We start from the raw sequence: 13,707 nt of genomic DNA on the forward strand, positions 1-13,707 counted from the left end.
TTTTTATTTTAAGATCTGCTTCCCCCCCCCCCCTTTTTTTTTAAATTTTTTTATTTACTTGTTGAGGTAATATTCAGCGTTTAACGTTGAGTTTAGCACAGTACCAGTGCACTTACTCAATGCACTTTTCTTTTTTTCTTTTTTGGCTCAATCAAATGTTGTTTGCAGATTTATGACAATATAACAGATGTATTGCAAATGATTTTTTTTATTTCAGCTGCCATCAGGTAGAAAACATTAAGTCATCCTCTATTCATTTATGTAATGTGGGTTCACAGCGGTACAATTTGCGCAAAATGTGCAGCTTTCATCTTTCTTTCTGGTTGTTTGGGTTCTGTTCTCAAACTGGGAGCCAAGTAAATGTTTAATTTTTAACCACTCAGCACCTCACTGTACAGATGAGAATGGCATATAGATGTTTCTATTCTCTTTGGTGTGTTAAGTTTACTGATCTGTATGATGGTTTGGGGTTTTTTCTCATCTATTAGTGAACAACCGCGATACAGTAAATTTGGTTAATGTATCGGGCCTTAATTGATCTCTTTGGTTACGTAAAAGCAACAACTATTTATACCCCGTGTAGGGCCTCTTTTGAAATATATTACATGTATTAAAAAAATTGTGATGTCTTAAAAAAATGTGAAATGTATCCATATTATTTATAAATGCCTTTATTCATTAAGAATTAAGTTGTACATTAAGAATATCTTCATAAAAATGTGCTGTTTTGGCTTCTTTTAGTGGATGGAGTGGGAAGGGGGTGTTTTTTCTTGTTTTCCACTGGGACAAAGTTATTTTGAAAGAGTTTATTATCATATGACACATTGAACAAATGTTCTAACACATGGCGACGAAAGCATTTCAATATAAAACACCCTTACGCCCCGAGAGGTCCGCTGGGCAAAGCAGTATGACATACAAACATATTAATCACACTTTAAACATTTAAACGGATATTCCAAAATAGTCTAAGTTATCTTTATAATCGGCTAAGCTCTTCGGGTCTTTTTCACACTCACTAGTCAAGGTGCAAGTGCGCAAGTGGACGATAAAATTTTCACTGCTAACACATGCAGGTTGGCACAAATTTTAGGACAAAGGAAGAGGGGCAGCTGCAACACTGGTGCTTCTGGTCATAAATTCAGAGCTTCAGCCACCTTTCTCTCCTCAGGAATACCATTTACCTGGAACACAGTGAAAGCAACAGCTGAACCACAGAGACGTGACAAAACTTCCAGAAATCTAACACTAAATACAGATGTAAGCAGCAATGCTTGGGATCCAAGCAGACTGCACACACTTTGTTAGTGCTTATTGTTCGCTGGTAACTGATGCATGCTATTGACAACTAGGACTGACAGTTTGTACCCTGCCTGGTCCCTTCCTACAGTAGCTGACTTGCAAGCATAATAATTTTATGCTCTGTCTAATTTAAAGGCCTGCAAAAGCATCACAGTTGCAGTTAGTTGCAGGTGTTAAATAGCTTATTAAAGCATGATTTGACATTTAGCAAAATAAAAATGCCTAACTACAATGAGACACTGCACATCACGGTAGACTGATCATGTTTTGAAGTTTATAACCTCAAGATTAACAAAGTCCACAGATGATGCTCACTTAATTTTTGGACAATTGGTCCAGAATTTCAGAGGAGAAATTAGAATTTTACTTCAGACCACTCTCTCAAGAGTCATGTCTTCTGGATTTTGCAACACAACCATTTTTAGCATGGTGAAATAAATATGGAGAAGATGAAAAATCTGAACATTTACAGTTTTTCCTGCAGCTTCTCTGCTTGGATCCCAAATTATCTCAGCTTTAAATCATGAACAGCCGGCAGCACCTACCTCCAGCCTTCGAAATGTTGACATGACATAGTTATCTCCTTTGTTAGCAGTGAACAGAGAGAGGATTAGGTTAGTGCATCATGCAGCTGATACCCGTGCTCACAGGAGGGCGCTCACACGCCAGCGTCACCATTAGTCGGCTCATGCAGCAGATGATAACAGTGCAGTGATGCAGAAGGAACAGACTGAAGTTATAAGAAACTATGAAGCCAAGTGGTTTTATATGGATTCACATTATTGATGCCAGTATAGTCCAAGAACTGAATTTAGTGAGAAGTAATATAAAGGCAAGTGAATTGTAAGTCATTTTTACTGTGAAGGTGCTTAAACCTTCAGAGGCATGCTTTACTGCACTTGAAGTCCTGATGAACATTCGGCAAGAGAGAGTGTGTTACCAATAGCAGACATCCAGGTATGCTGACTCTATGCTATGAGCTGCTGTTAAACATCTGTCATTTCAAAGAATTCCTGGAAATATACTCCTGACATATGTTCCTGAAAGTTCTAATCATTCAGCTGCTTCATATTACAAGACGGCTGTCTTAAGATTCTCACCTGATGGCCGCTGCTGTGGTATCGTAATCTGGTTTTGCAGATTCCTGAAATCATAAACAACAATATTATGCCAAAGCATGTTATAAAAATGTTTGGGTTTTTTTTTGTTAGTTTCAAGCCCATTAAGAGAAATCATGGGACAGCTTGAAGCTCTTAAGCTCTAGTTGTACTTTCCAAAGGCCTGACTTGCTTTCTGTAGCTATAGTTGTAAACACCACATAGTTGGAAAGTGCTTGAAACAACATGGCATTGTTCCAACTTTTCCATTTAACACCTATAAGCCTCATATCTGCATCTGCTAATGAGTGTGGGCGTATGTGTGGCTGTACTTAGTCATCCATCCGTCTTATGTTTCCCACCAAATCCCTGAACTCACGCCTGTGTCTGCATCAGCGGCATGCTGGTGGTCTCGTAGTTGTCGGGGTGGATGGGTGGAACCACCTCGCCGCTGACTGGGTTGAAGACGGGCAGCGTAGAGAGCGGCCAGGAGATTTCCCTGTTCTTTGACATGCTCCTCAGTTCCTTGGTGGACTTCTGGATGGAGCTGTGGTGAACCAGCTGGATGCTGGAGGAGGGGAGAAGCAGTGAATTCATATTGCAGCACGTTTCTGTGTCATGGGTAGGGGGTTGTCTCATCAAAGCTTAAGTGATGTGCACTCAAGTTTGTGCATGCACAAACAGAACTATAACATCCAACCTCACCTACTGCTGTTCTTTTTTTCTTTTTTAGGGGTTTGTTTTCCATTTGTTTGAATTAAATTTTAGGTGTAATGCTGAGTACATAGTTCTGATAATCCTACAGCTGGTCATTACATTTTTTTCAGCAGCCCACTGAATGAATGGATGCCAATGCCAACGCACGTATGAGCGTATGAATGGACATGAAACAGCCATGAATGACAACATAAATGACCAAAACTGCAAACCAAAAACAGAGGGAGAGGGAACAGAAATAAAATTTAAAAGAAGAACACAGGAGAGGTAAAACACTTACTCTGGTGTTTGCATGTTTCTTTTTTCCCTAGAAACAAAACAAAATGGATGAATTAAATACTAATATTAATAGGTAAAGCAACATCTGCACACAAGTGAATGAATGGATTGTTGAATAAAGACAAGGTGGACATGATGTGGAACACTGAGTGAAAAAATAAAAAGGGGAGGGGAGGCACACGTCTATCCCAGCCTGTAAACGATGGATGAGGATGACTGATCATCCATGTTGTGGCTATGCTTCAAAACATCAAGATGCAGATGACAAGAGTCACAGAGACCCGAGACAAACAGTGATGAGGAACTTAACTACTGCATGGTAATGACAAGCTGCAGTTAAAGTCCAGATTTCCATTCTTTTTCAGTTATCCTACAGCTAACTGAGCTTTTCAGGCTTATTTTTGTTGTCTCTCATATGGTTCTCGTACACTTTTGGCTGCTTATTGGGGTATTTGGTGCAAAATTTGCATAGAAATGTTAAGACCGAGCACACTTACACCCCTTCCCGCCTGCAGCACATAGTGTAGCCAAGGATGAAGAAGAGAACTAGCGCCACGGCGGAGGGAACAGCCAACGTGACGAGGAAGTCGGAAAAGTAGTCCCGGCTTTTCAGAGACTCAGACGGGGGTTTGTACTCCCCGAATTCAGGCAGGATCCCTGTTCCGGGTTCGGGACGTGTAACGTAAACTGGGACTACTTTGTTGATGTCAACCTTTAAAGAAAAAAAAAAAACAAAGACATAAAGATCAATTAGAGGTTGCATACTTTTAGTGCATTTTAAGGCATTTTTAGTGAATTTGTTGGAACGCATCCTCACCAGAGAAATCTTACACCAGTCGATGTGAAACTGAGCTCGGAACTTCTTGTCACAGCTGATGACGGGCTCCATCTCCTGACTGCAGCGCAGCTGGTTATGTGGGCTTTCCACCTCCCGCAGGCACGACGAGAAGGGAACATCAGCACCGACCATCACATAGACGCTAGAGGAGAGAAGAGAAGAAGAAGATGGAGTCTAATTTTACAAGTTTATGCTGAGGTTTGTAATAATCAAGTGTTCTCTCCTGCTGAGTGCTCTGCTAGAGCTAGCTTTCAAGTTCCAGCGTAAATCTTTGATGAACAACTTATGGCAGCTCATGTTGGCTATTCCCATCTGAGTTAAAGGAACTGACAGCATATCGGTGTAGACGGCTACGTGCTTTCATCTAATTTACAGAAAACTGAGGATCCCCAAAGCCCCAATTAAATTAATGTTAACATAATGTGAGTGGGCTGAAAATACTGTTGATTTGTTTGATTTAGAGAGGTGAAGAGGTCACTCATGGAGAGATTTGGCACAGACGAGCAGAACCGAGTAGAGCTAAATCTTATCCTTGAATCCTTGTAAAGGAAAATATGTAAGTAGGGGATTACTTAAAAAAAAAAAAATCACAAATGTTTTCTGTTTCTGCTCAGATGAGACCCACGTCCAGATCCTCACCCTTCTTTTAAGTTGTTAATAGGTAGCGGCACCCGGCCACCGCGGTCCAGTGCCGATGTAATGTTGATGGCATTCAGCCGCTCGGGCTGCCAAACGTTCTTCACCGCTCCCAGGAAGTCTCCCAGCACCTCACTGGCCAGCATCTCCTCCACATTCATATTTTTGATGTAGAACTCTGCTTGGTAAGGCAGGGGGAACTCTGTGCATAGAGACAAAGACACAGTCAGAGAGACAGAGAGAAAGACTTAAAGAGGTTAAAGGCAGCAGGCTGAGGTAACAGTAGCTGACACTGATTTTTACCAGTCTGTCCACCGGACACTGCTTTGCCTGCGCTGCCTTGTTATGACTCTGCTTCCTTCGGGGGCCAGATGGCAGATGACATCACAGCACAGGGAGAGTGATGTTACATTAGCAGTTTGAACAGCTGCTGAGCGTTCCCCCTGACTCAGTTCATACTGTACTGCCTGTACTGTGATGGGTCAATATGGCAGTGAGCAAATCTACAGAAGCGCAGGTGCAGAGATGCTCTCCACAGCAATACAATGAAAACTCAAACTGAGGTAGGATTGTGTGGGGTTTTCACCATGACTGACTGAAGTGGACACTTCACTAGAACTATACAGTCCTTCAAGTATCCTTTCAAGACATTATGATCTTATTAGGGCTGCCACAAACGATTATTTTGATAGTCAACTAGTCACCGATTATTTTTGCGATTAATCGACTAATCAGATCATCCATTGAACGTACCAGCATGCATCTGCTCTTATATAACTATCATTAGCTTACAGCGTTAAGTGTTTAAGGTATGTGCTAACTAAAAATAAAGACAAGATGATAGTTTATTAAATTTTAATGAAATTTGCAGATTGTTTCGGTGAAGTTTAATAAACTCCTTGCTATCTAAAATATAACAGGACACCGGAGTATATTCTCAAGCAACTCACACTTCTGATAATCAGTTGTCTGCTTGACGTTTATTCAGCTGTGTAAAAACTATAACTTTAATATCAGCCAAACCGATTTACTCAGGAACAAATAAAATACTAAAAAAAGCCAAACAATAACATTTGTAAGTTATCTAAGTGACTTATATATGTTTAACCTGAGTAGCGAAAGATGGCGGTGGGTTTGAAAACTATTTGCCGGGTGTCCGGTGTTCTCACGGGCTCTAGTGAGCCCTGCCCCCGGCTAGCTATCGAGCTAGTGGGTAACTGACGTCTCCGAAAACGTCAGAGCGCTTTTGCAAATATGTGGCGTCTTGATAAACTGAGCAGATATTTGAGGTTTACACAGCTACATTCTCGCCTGAAAATATGCTAAACGTTTATTTTGTGACCCAGAAAGAATAATAAGAGTAATATTAAAACTAACTAGCTGCCGCCATTGTTGGAAACTGAGCTGGGCTGCGCTATGAATTCTGGGACACAGCTTCTTCTTCTTCGGGCTTTAGCGGCACCTGGCATCCTAGTACATGCAGTGCTGCCATCTTCTGTTTCAGTCCGTTATTACACTTTTAAATCCTACTACTTATTCCTGCGTCTTTTGTGATCTTACAAAGCTTCAAACGACGCGTCGACTATTAAATCAGTCGTCGACGATTTTGATAGTCGACGTAATCGTGACTGGTCGACTAATCGTGGCAGCCCTAGATCGTATCACATAACCTTCATCCACAGATTTTGACAAGTTGACATGAAATTGACTTATCTTATTAAAGCTTCAGAACAGCTACTCAGTGCAGTGATGTTACTTTATCGTCTGCTGTATTTACATTCCAAGACCAACGATGAACTTTTGGTTATGCTTGATAAAAGTAATCAAAGACAACATTTTCTCTTAAGGGAAGCTCATTACACAGTCCAAGTACTGAGTGTGCTTCCAGGATTTAATCAGCGAAGCTGTGCAATCTGATCTCAGTTTGCTCTAAGCTCTTATGTACAAGTTCTTCTTACCTTCTGCAGCCTTGATGTTTATGACCAAGTTGTGCCGCGCTGTCTCAAAAGTGCGCCTGTTATAGGCAGTAATCTGTAGGACACAGAGGTGAAAGTTTAAGCCCAGATCAGTCCAGCTTATAAGGCAGCAGTTCTCCAGACAAGGCTGAGCTCGATACACGACCCAGGTTCTGTACCCAGCTGAGGCGCCGTTGAACACTTTAAGCCTTTTGGGAAAAGAATTTGTACAGTAGCTTATGGGAAAGCATAACAAGTATAAAGGAATTTAAGTCTAGCATCTGCAAGAGTAACATAGTACTACGTCGCTTCCAAACACATATGCAAATCAGCTGGGCTCAGTGAAATAAATTCCAACTCATCCTTGGACTACAACTTGACAGATTTCATTGAATGTTTTAAATTTACTTAAGACTTTTGGCACAAAAACAAGCAGTCACTTTCCATAGTTGAAATAAGCAGCAGCACAAATTACTTAATCTCCACTCTTTTCACTTTGAAAGCAGTCCAACCACCCACCTCTATGACAGTGGGCTTGCCAATGTGCTCTGCAGTGGGAGAACCATAGAGCACTCCGTCACTATGTGGGGTCCTTTGGATATATCGTAGCCAGCCCGGCCTGTCGGGGTAGCCCTTCAGGTTGGTGTTGAAAGTGATCGGATCGTTGCTGGGGTCACCTGCAGACAGAGCAGAGGAACAGTAAGGGGGCCAATAACGTGCGTTATGAAATAAGCAGCGCTCTATGGAGTTTATATGCAATCACCACCTCTACAAATGTTTCAGATGTATTTAGATATTCAGATATATTGATGATATACTATACAAACATGATAATAACATGTTTTTGATCACAGTGTGAATGTGACAGCGTTATACCTGATTTTGGGTAAGGAGGAAACTCTCCTTTGAAATACTCCCTCTCCAGAACGTGGACGAACAACACGCCTGCAGACGGGTAGACATTACGGTCTGCGTGCGACCTCGACAGGATGGTGACCACTGAAACACACATTTTAAAGACAACAGAAGTAAGCAGAACATTTCCTGTATGCGTACTATTCATCAATAAAGTGGACCTTGGTGCTTTTTCATATTTTGGTACACACAATAAACACTATGTCCAAATGTTTTTGTGTAGACTGTCATATCTATTTTATTTATAGCCTTAACCAATTTAAAGTCCACTTTAATGTCCTGCCAGCAACAGCAAATGGAAAAAAAGAGAAAATGTTAAACTAGTTTAAACGTGAAATCAATAAGTGTTTGCGGTGATCTATTCTATCTGTTTCTCTTGCCTGGCATCTGCATTCTTGTAAAGGTAGAAGCATTCACTTCCCACAAACGTCAACAAGTGTGAAGAGAAAAACTCAGATTATTGCTCAGACAGACTACAGCTCTGTAAATAAGAGGCGCTTGACAAAACCAGTTAAAGAAAGGGAAAGCGTCTGAGGTACTGTGAGTGAAAGCAGCAGTAATGAGAGTCACTCATATTGTACAGAGTTCTTTTAACGCCCTCCCCCCCACTTGATCTCCATTGTGCTGTCTTTTTAGCCCCCGCTCCGTTTCAAACACAAACATTTAGTCTTTATTTGTGAAGGGCATCACTAGGGAAATGGTAGCCCCTTAACAAAAATTTACACAATGTAAGACCGGGGGTGATTTACCCATTTCTCTCCCTCTCTCTCTCCCTCCTTTTGTGTCTTTCTCTTTCATTACTTCCTCCTCTCTTGCTTCATCTTTTTTTGCTTGTGTACAGCACGGCTTTTTTTTTAGCACAGTTTTCTTTTTTTCCCTCTCTCGCTCTCTCTTTCCGTTCTCGATTTTTGCCTTCTCTGTGCCACAGTGGGTGGGAACTCAATTTTTAATCACCATGGGAGACTGAGGCCGAGTGTATGAGGAAGAAGAAGAGGGGGAGGAGGGCTTGCAAAGACGAAGGAAGGGAGACTGGACTGGAGATCTGTGCTATGAAGTGCCAGAGAGGGAGAGAGAGAGGGGGTTTGAACTGTTCTTGCCCGTGGACATACAACTCCAGACACATTAAGCAACTAGGTAAAAGCCTGGGTAAAGTCTCTATGTACATATGTGCCTTCCCACGGGCAAAGAGTGGCTGGTTTTCCCAAGTTTTACAACCCTTTCTAATCTGCTAATCAACCCAGCATTTTCTATCATTAGCATCATAATATTAAGTACTCTTCTTCTTCTACACTGAACACAGGCTGACTTTCAAGGAGAATGCACTGAAGAGAGTAATATCAGGATTTACATTTTAATTCATGTCAATGAGAAGGGGAAGTGAGCATTAGATGCAGTTAATTAATAAACCCTCAGCATCTACAAGTACACCAGTGAGACACTGCAACTCTAAAGACATAAAACAGTCCCACATGTATGTTAAACCCTCCTACAGCTGTGGTCAGTGACAGAGATGCTGAACTGACCATGTGTCTACAGCCCCCAAGGGCTCAGTCACGGCAAGATACAATCAATAGCATTTAGCGGCTGCTAAATGTGGTGTTAGATGAACAACCTGAGGTCGTATCCACCACATCTCTTTTCAAGAAAACCACCTGGGCATGACTAATCTGTGCGATGGCTCTTCTCACCGCAACCGCTGCACCCATCGCATTAGGATCTGGGTTAGTCTGAGACCAAAAATAAACCATCATTCAGTCTCAGCAGACCGCTTACTCGCTGATGACTTCGGTCGATCCTCAAAGCTGAATGCACGCCCTCGGATTCTATTATGTGACACATTGGGCCTCATTAATTCTCCGCCACACAAAGGACCACTTTCAGACCATGCCGGTCAAGGTCAAATCCTGGCTACACTGCTTTAGTCCGAGCCCAAAACTGGATGTGCTGTGAACATTTGCAAGAGATTCGGAGATGGGAGATGTAGGACATTCGAACAGCCTCAAGAAAAAACGAAGTGTTTTAACCTACTGATATTAAACCTTTTCATCCAACAACAAAGATTTAGGGATGAAGACAATTTTATTTTTTAGTCAGTGAAGCTTAAGTATGTTTCAATGCAGCAGCTTCCACTTATGGCTCAGCCAGTGTAAGTAGAGATCACTAACTAAGCTACACCGAGGATTTGCTAATAGCATCAGATCTGCTTATTTGCAGCAGGATGACTTTCTGCCAGGCCTTCTCGAGTTGATGACCAGCAGCACTTCCACCGTACACCAATACATCACCAATTTAAGGTTAATGGTAAATTGTCCACTGCATAATAACCCAGCAGTTTCAGTTGGAGGACAAAGGTAGTGAGGCAAGATGTGCATGACAACACATATAAGAAGCTAGATTTCCCCAACAACAGAAATGTTGCACTACCGTCTATATTCTCTATGAATTGCTTAAAATCATTCAAACACTGCTTTTTAATTTTTTAACCCACATGCCATCATACCATAGTAGATGCTTGACAGGCCTTAGGGGTGGTGGAAATAACTAACCAACTTTATGATTTTCTGGGCTGACCTTAGACTGGGATAATGTCACGACTGACATTGGATTAGTTAAAAATGCCATTGGCAACGTGAAGAAAAGTAAACCTCCCTCCTTCAATTGGCTCCAGCTAACTGAGGCCTCAAACTAGATGAGAGACAACAGAAGGATGTCCTTTAGTTCTGCTGAGTCAGCTTCATGTGCACATGTAGTCTGGGTCATGAGGAATGCATGTGCTCCTTTGGTGTTTAGCGGGGAAGCCCAGAAAACAAGGATCGCTACTGTTGTAGTATTCTGCCAACAGAGTCTGAGAATCGACCTGTTCTCAGACATGGAAGTGAAAGTCGCTGCTGGTGTCACAACAAGCAGAAGTCAACGGATAAAGACAAGGGCGGGCAAGAAACCACCGGTTCCATCCTCTCGCGCTCAATAAATGTAAGTAAATAAAAAATGTATCTACAGTGCTCATTAGCTTTAAAACAGTGCTGCAAAGTATCGACATCACGTTAAGCAGAATAAATATTGCTTTCTGTAATAGTTAATGATTTAGGAGGAATTCTAATTCTAGCAAGGACAAGGTTTAGATGACGTTCAAATTCATTAAAGTGCAGCTACAGCAGAAGAAAGTGGGCCAAGTCTGGGGGCCAGCAGACAACTCAAAACAATAATGCCAGTATTAATGGGGAACCAGCTGAGCGTGTCACTGTGTTATGACCGAGGGGAGGGGGACAGCGGGTCAACACATGACGTGCACCACTGCACACACCCACTCACCGTCTCTGGACACGGTTGCTCTCTGCTTCAAGGCCACGGATTGCTCCACACGGACATTTCTCCCGTGTAAAGCGCTGTGTTTCGTGTCATAGGCATGCACAGTGCAAACTACTGGATCAATGGATAAAAGCATGAATGGAACAAGTTTCTTTTTTTTTAGCAGCAATTTAAACAACAACACCCAGTTTTTAAAGCACTCTGACAAAAATCTGATTCAGTCTGTTGCACCCGTCCAACATTAATTAAAGCCTGTTGTCATAGTTATTGTTTTAGAGGAGTTTGAAATGTTTTCTAAAATATTAACGTAGGCGTTTTTCACAAAATGTTAAAACCAATCTAGACAAAGTGCAAAACAAAATGTAAGCATACTGACTTGACAACAAATACTGCACTACAGACTGCCGCATTTATATCAAGCAATTTGCCAGGCTGAATTTAATGTGGCTTGTTGGAGAGGTGGCATATGGTCAGAGAAGAAGCCACTAGATTTCAGTGCAGATCCTGACACTATCTTGAAAATTGCACAATAGGACACTAGCCTTTGTGAAGGATTAGCTCTCAGTTTGAAAGCCCTTCCGCTTTCAAACTCAATAGCACTTCTCTATTTATGAGTATTAGGTCTCTGTGTATAAAGCTATAGTGTGTTTTGACTGTGGAGTAAAATATCCCACTCTCTTCATGTTAGTTAACACTATAGTAACAGTGCTGTGAATGGGCCCCTTAATTTTGACGCTTTATCAAAGCCTGAAAAAACAAACTGGTCAACAAGTGTTTTGCTACTGGGATTCTTTTGCCTGCACTTTAACAAATTCTACTTGCTATTTTCCAAATCTGAAAACTGTTTTCATGTGGAATGTCTCATTTCCTTGTTTTAGTTATAATATCGCAAGTATTTGACAACTAGAGACAACTGGACTGAAAAGATTTGGTTTCAAGAAAAGTGAAGCCAAAATTAAGGAAGGTGTTTTTGTCTGTCCTGAAATCCATCAACTGGTGCTTGAGGATGGGTTCAAAAGGAAGCAAGCATGGGAAGCATTCATCCAGGTTGTTAAGAATTTTCTATTACATTACATTCTCATCCTGACAAAATCCATGTGATGTTGTCGGTAAAAATCCTCCCTCTCTTTTTCAATGCTTTCGCCTTTCATAACTACATGGGAATCTGCCCGGCCCGGGACCCACCACCAGTCCCCTCTGAGTGCTTTCCCAAACCGCAGTCTCAATACATGCTCATGCCATGTGCCATTACCCTGACATATGCCCCGTGGCAGCTGGGACAGGCTGGATGGATGGATATTAAAATTGTCATCATCAGGGTTAAAAAAAAAAAAAAGCAAAATAAAGAGCTGGTCTTAAGTTCCCAGTAGCAAAAAGAATGACGTATATATGCAGACCAGTGTTATAGCAGTAAACTGGGGCACTGAGATGACATTATCCATTACTCAGCACTTCTTTTGATAACTAATTGTTATCAAAAGGCACTTTTTAACAACATTTGCTGATTCCAGGCTATACTGATATGGAAATCTAATGTATATGTTTCTTTTAAGATTGTAACCACAATAATATCTCAGGCTTAGGTCAGTGATTGAACCTTACATCTTTCATGGAGGTGGGACTCATTGCAGAGACTGTATAGGCTATTAGTACCTAATAAAGTGGCAGCTATGAGTGTGCAGACTTTTAGGAGCAGTGTATTGAAATAAACGAACCTATTCCCTACATTAAATTTTGGATAACCTGAGCTGCTAAACTATCAGGAGCTAGGTAATTAGGCATTCATAACACACCTGTTCTACATAAACCAGGCCTGCGCTAAGAGGGGGAAAAGGCTGAAATAACGACCGACAAGAAACACAGCTAGCAAGAGAAACGTTGTTACTAACAGCTGGAAATGTAAGGTACCGTAGAGAACACAATTTGTCACTAAGTGCACTGTGAAAACCCATAACGTGTAACGGTCTAGCTGTCAAATTGGTAGCCATTTTTTCCTCTTGTCTCCTCCTCAGCCTCTTGGAAAAAAAAATGCTCAACGGCAGCTAGCTAACTGGCTAGCTAACTAGCTCGGATACTTCACCAGAGCCGAACCGTTTTCAAAGATGTCGGGATATTTCCCGAGTTCAGTCGATACGTACCCGTACCAAGCCATACCGCGACAGCTGCGGCGGACATGGTGCAAATCATCTCCCCGAATCTTTACATTAAACAGGACCGCTTTGTCTAATCGCCACTGGGTTTGACAGCCATAATAATAAGCATCCTGCAGCATTCCTCCCTCCGCCTCCTCCTGCCTTCACTGGAAAACACAGCAGGACCGCTCATTGGCTGAACATCTGGATGGAAAAACATGGTAAAACATGATGGGAATCGGAATATAGGAGCGCCACGCCTTTACCAAATGTTTCTGTGTGATGCTCTCGGAACGGTTAGATTATATCTGGCTGCTTGCAAGGAGTGGCTGCCTCTGTGTGCGTGTGTGTGCTTTGCTGTTTATCTGTCTGCTTCTTGTATTCAGACTGATGGGATTTGTCATAATAAAGCATTCCTCCCACTAAAAGCCACAGTTTTTAGTGTTTTGGGGGGGTTGATTTATTCTTGGATCAGGACTTGCAAACACAGATACACCCTCTTAAAAACATGCAAGTCACCTCAGCAG

General features: G+C 41.7%; 1 protein-coding gene across 10 annotated transcripts; it reads right to left on the reverse strand.

Moving 5' to 3' along the window:
• Positions 1–655: 655 nt before the first annotated feature.
• Positions 656–13,490, reverse strand: sgce (sarcoglycan, epsilon). Of its 10 annotated transcripts, none has more exons than XM_026156119.2 (12): positions 13,187–13,362; positions 7,701–7,823; positions 7,344–7,501; positions 6,828–6,900; positions 4,873–5,071; positions 4,213–4,375; positions 3,893–4,107; positions 3,397–3,423; positions 2,779–2,967; positions 2,403–2,446; positions 1,848–1,885; positions 656–1,184 (listed from the first exon to the last, which is right to left on the reverse strand). In XM_026156119.2, exons 1-12 carry the CDS (start codon positions 13,233–13,235, stop codon positions 1,134–1,136), a joined length of 1,329 nt encoding a protein of 442 aa, XP_026011904.1. In that variant the 5' UTR covers positions 13,236–13,362; the 3' UTR covers positions 656–1,133. The 10 variants fall into 10 exon arrangements, 9 of the variants coding, with proteins under 9 accessions (XP_026011904.1, XP_026011900.1, XP_080152188.1 ...); XM_026156115.2 differs by lacking the exon at positions 13,187–13,362 and adding an exon at positions 11,052–11,199; XR_013904544.1 differs by lacking the exon at positions 13,187–13,362 and adding an exon at positions 11,052–11,199 and having other exon boundaries at positions 792–1,184; positions 1,848–1,987.
• Positions 13,491–13,707: the final 217 nt, after the last annotated feature.

Source organism: Astatotilapia calliptera, chromosome 22 (genome assembly GCF_964374335.1).
Source record: "Astatotilapia calliptera chromosome 22, fAstCal68.1, whole genome shotgun sequence".
NCBI classification, from domain to species: Eukaryota; Metazoa; Chordata; class Actinopteri; order Cichliformes; family Cichlidae; genus Astatotilapia; species Astatotilapia calliptera.

Bases quoted from the DNA above. Each gene is read 5' to 3' on its own strand.
- sgce (XM_026156115.2), bottom strand. From the start codon at position 11,184: ATGCTTTTATCCATTGATCCAGTAGTTTGCACTGTGCATGCCTATGAC. The intron at 4,376-4,872 runs GTGAGGATCTGG...TCTCTCCTCTAG, and splicing joins ATTAACAACTTAAAAGAAGG to CGTCTATGTGATGGTCGGTG. The intron at 4,108-4,212 runs GTGAGGATGCGT...TTTTCTTTAAAG, and splicing joins ACTGGTGTAAGATTTCTCTG to GTTGACATCAACAAAGTAGT.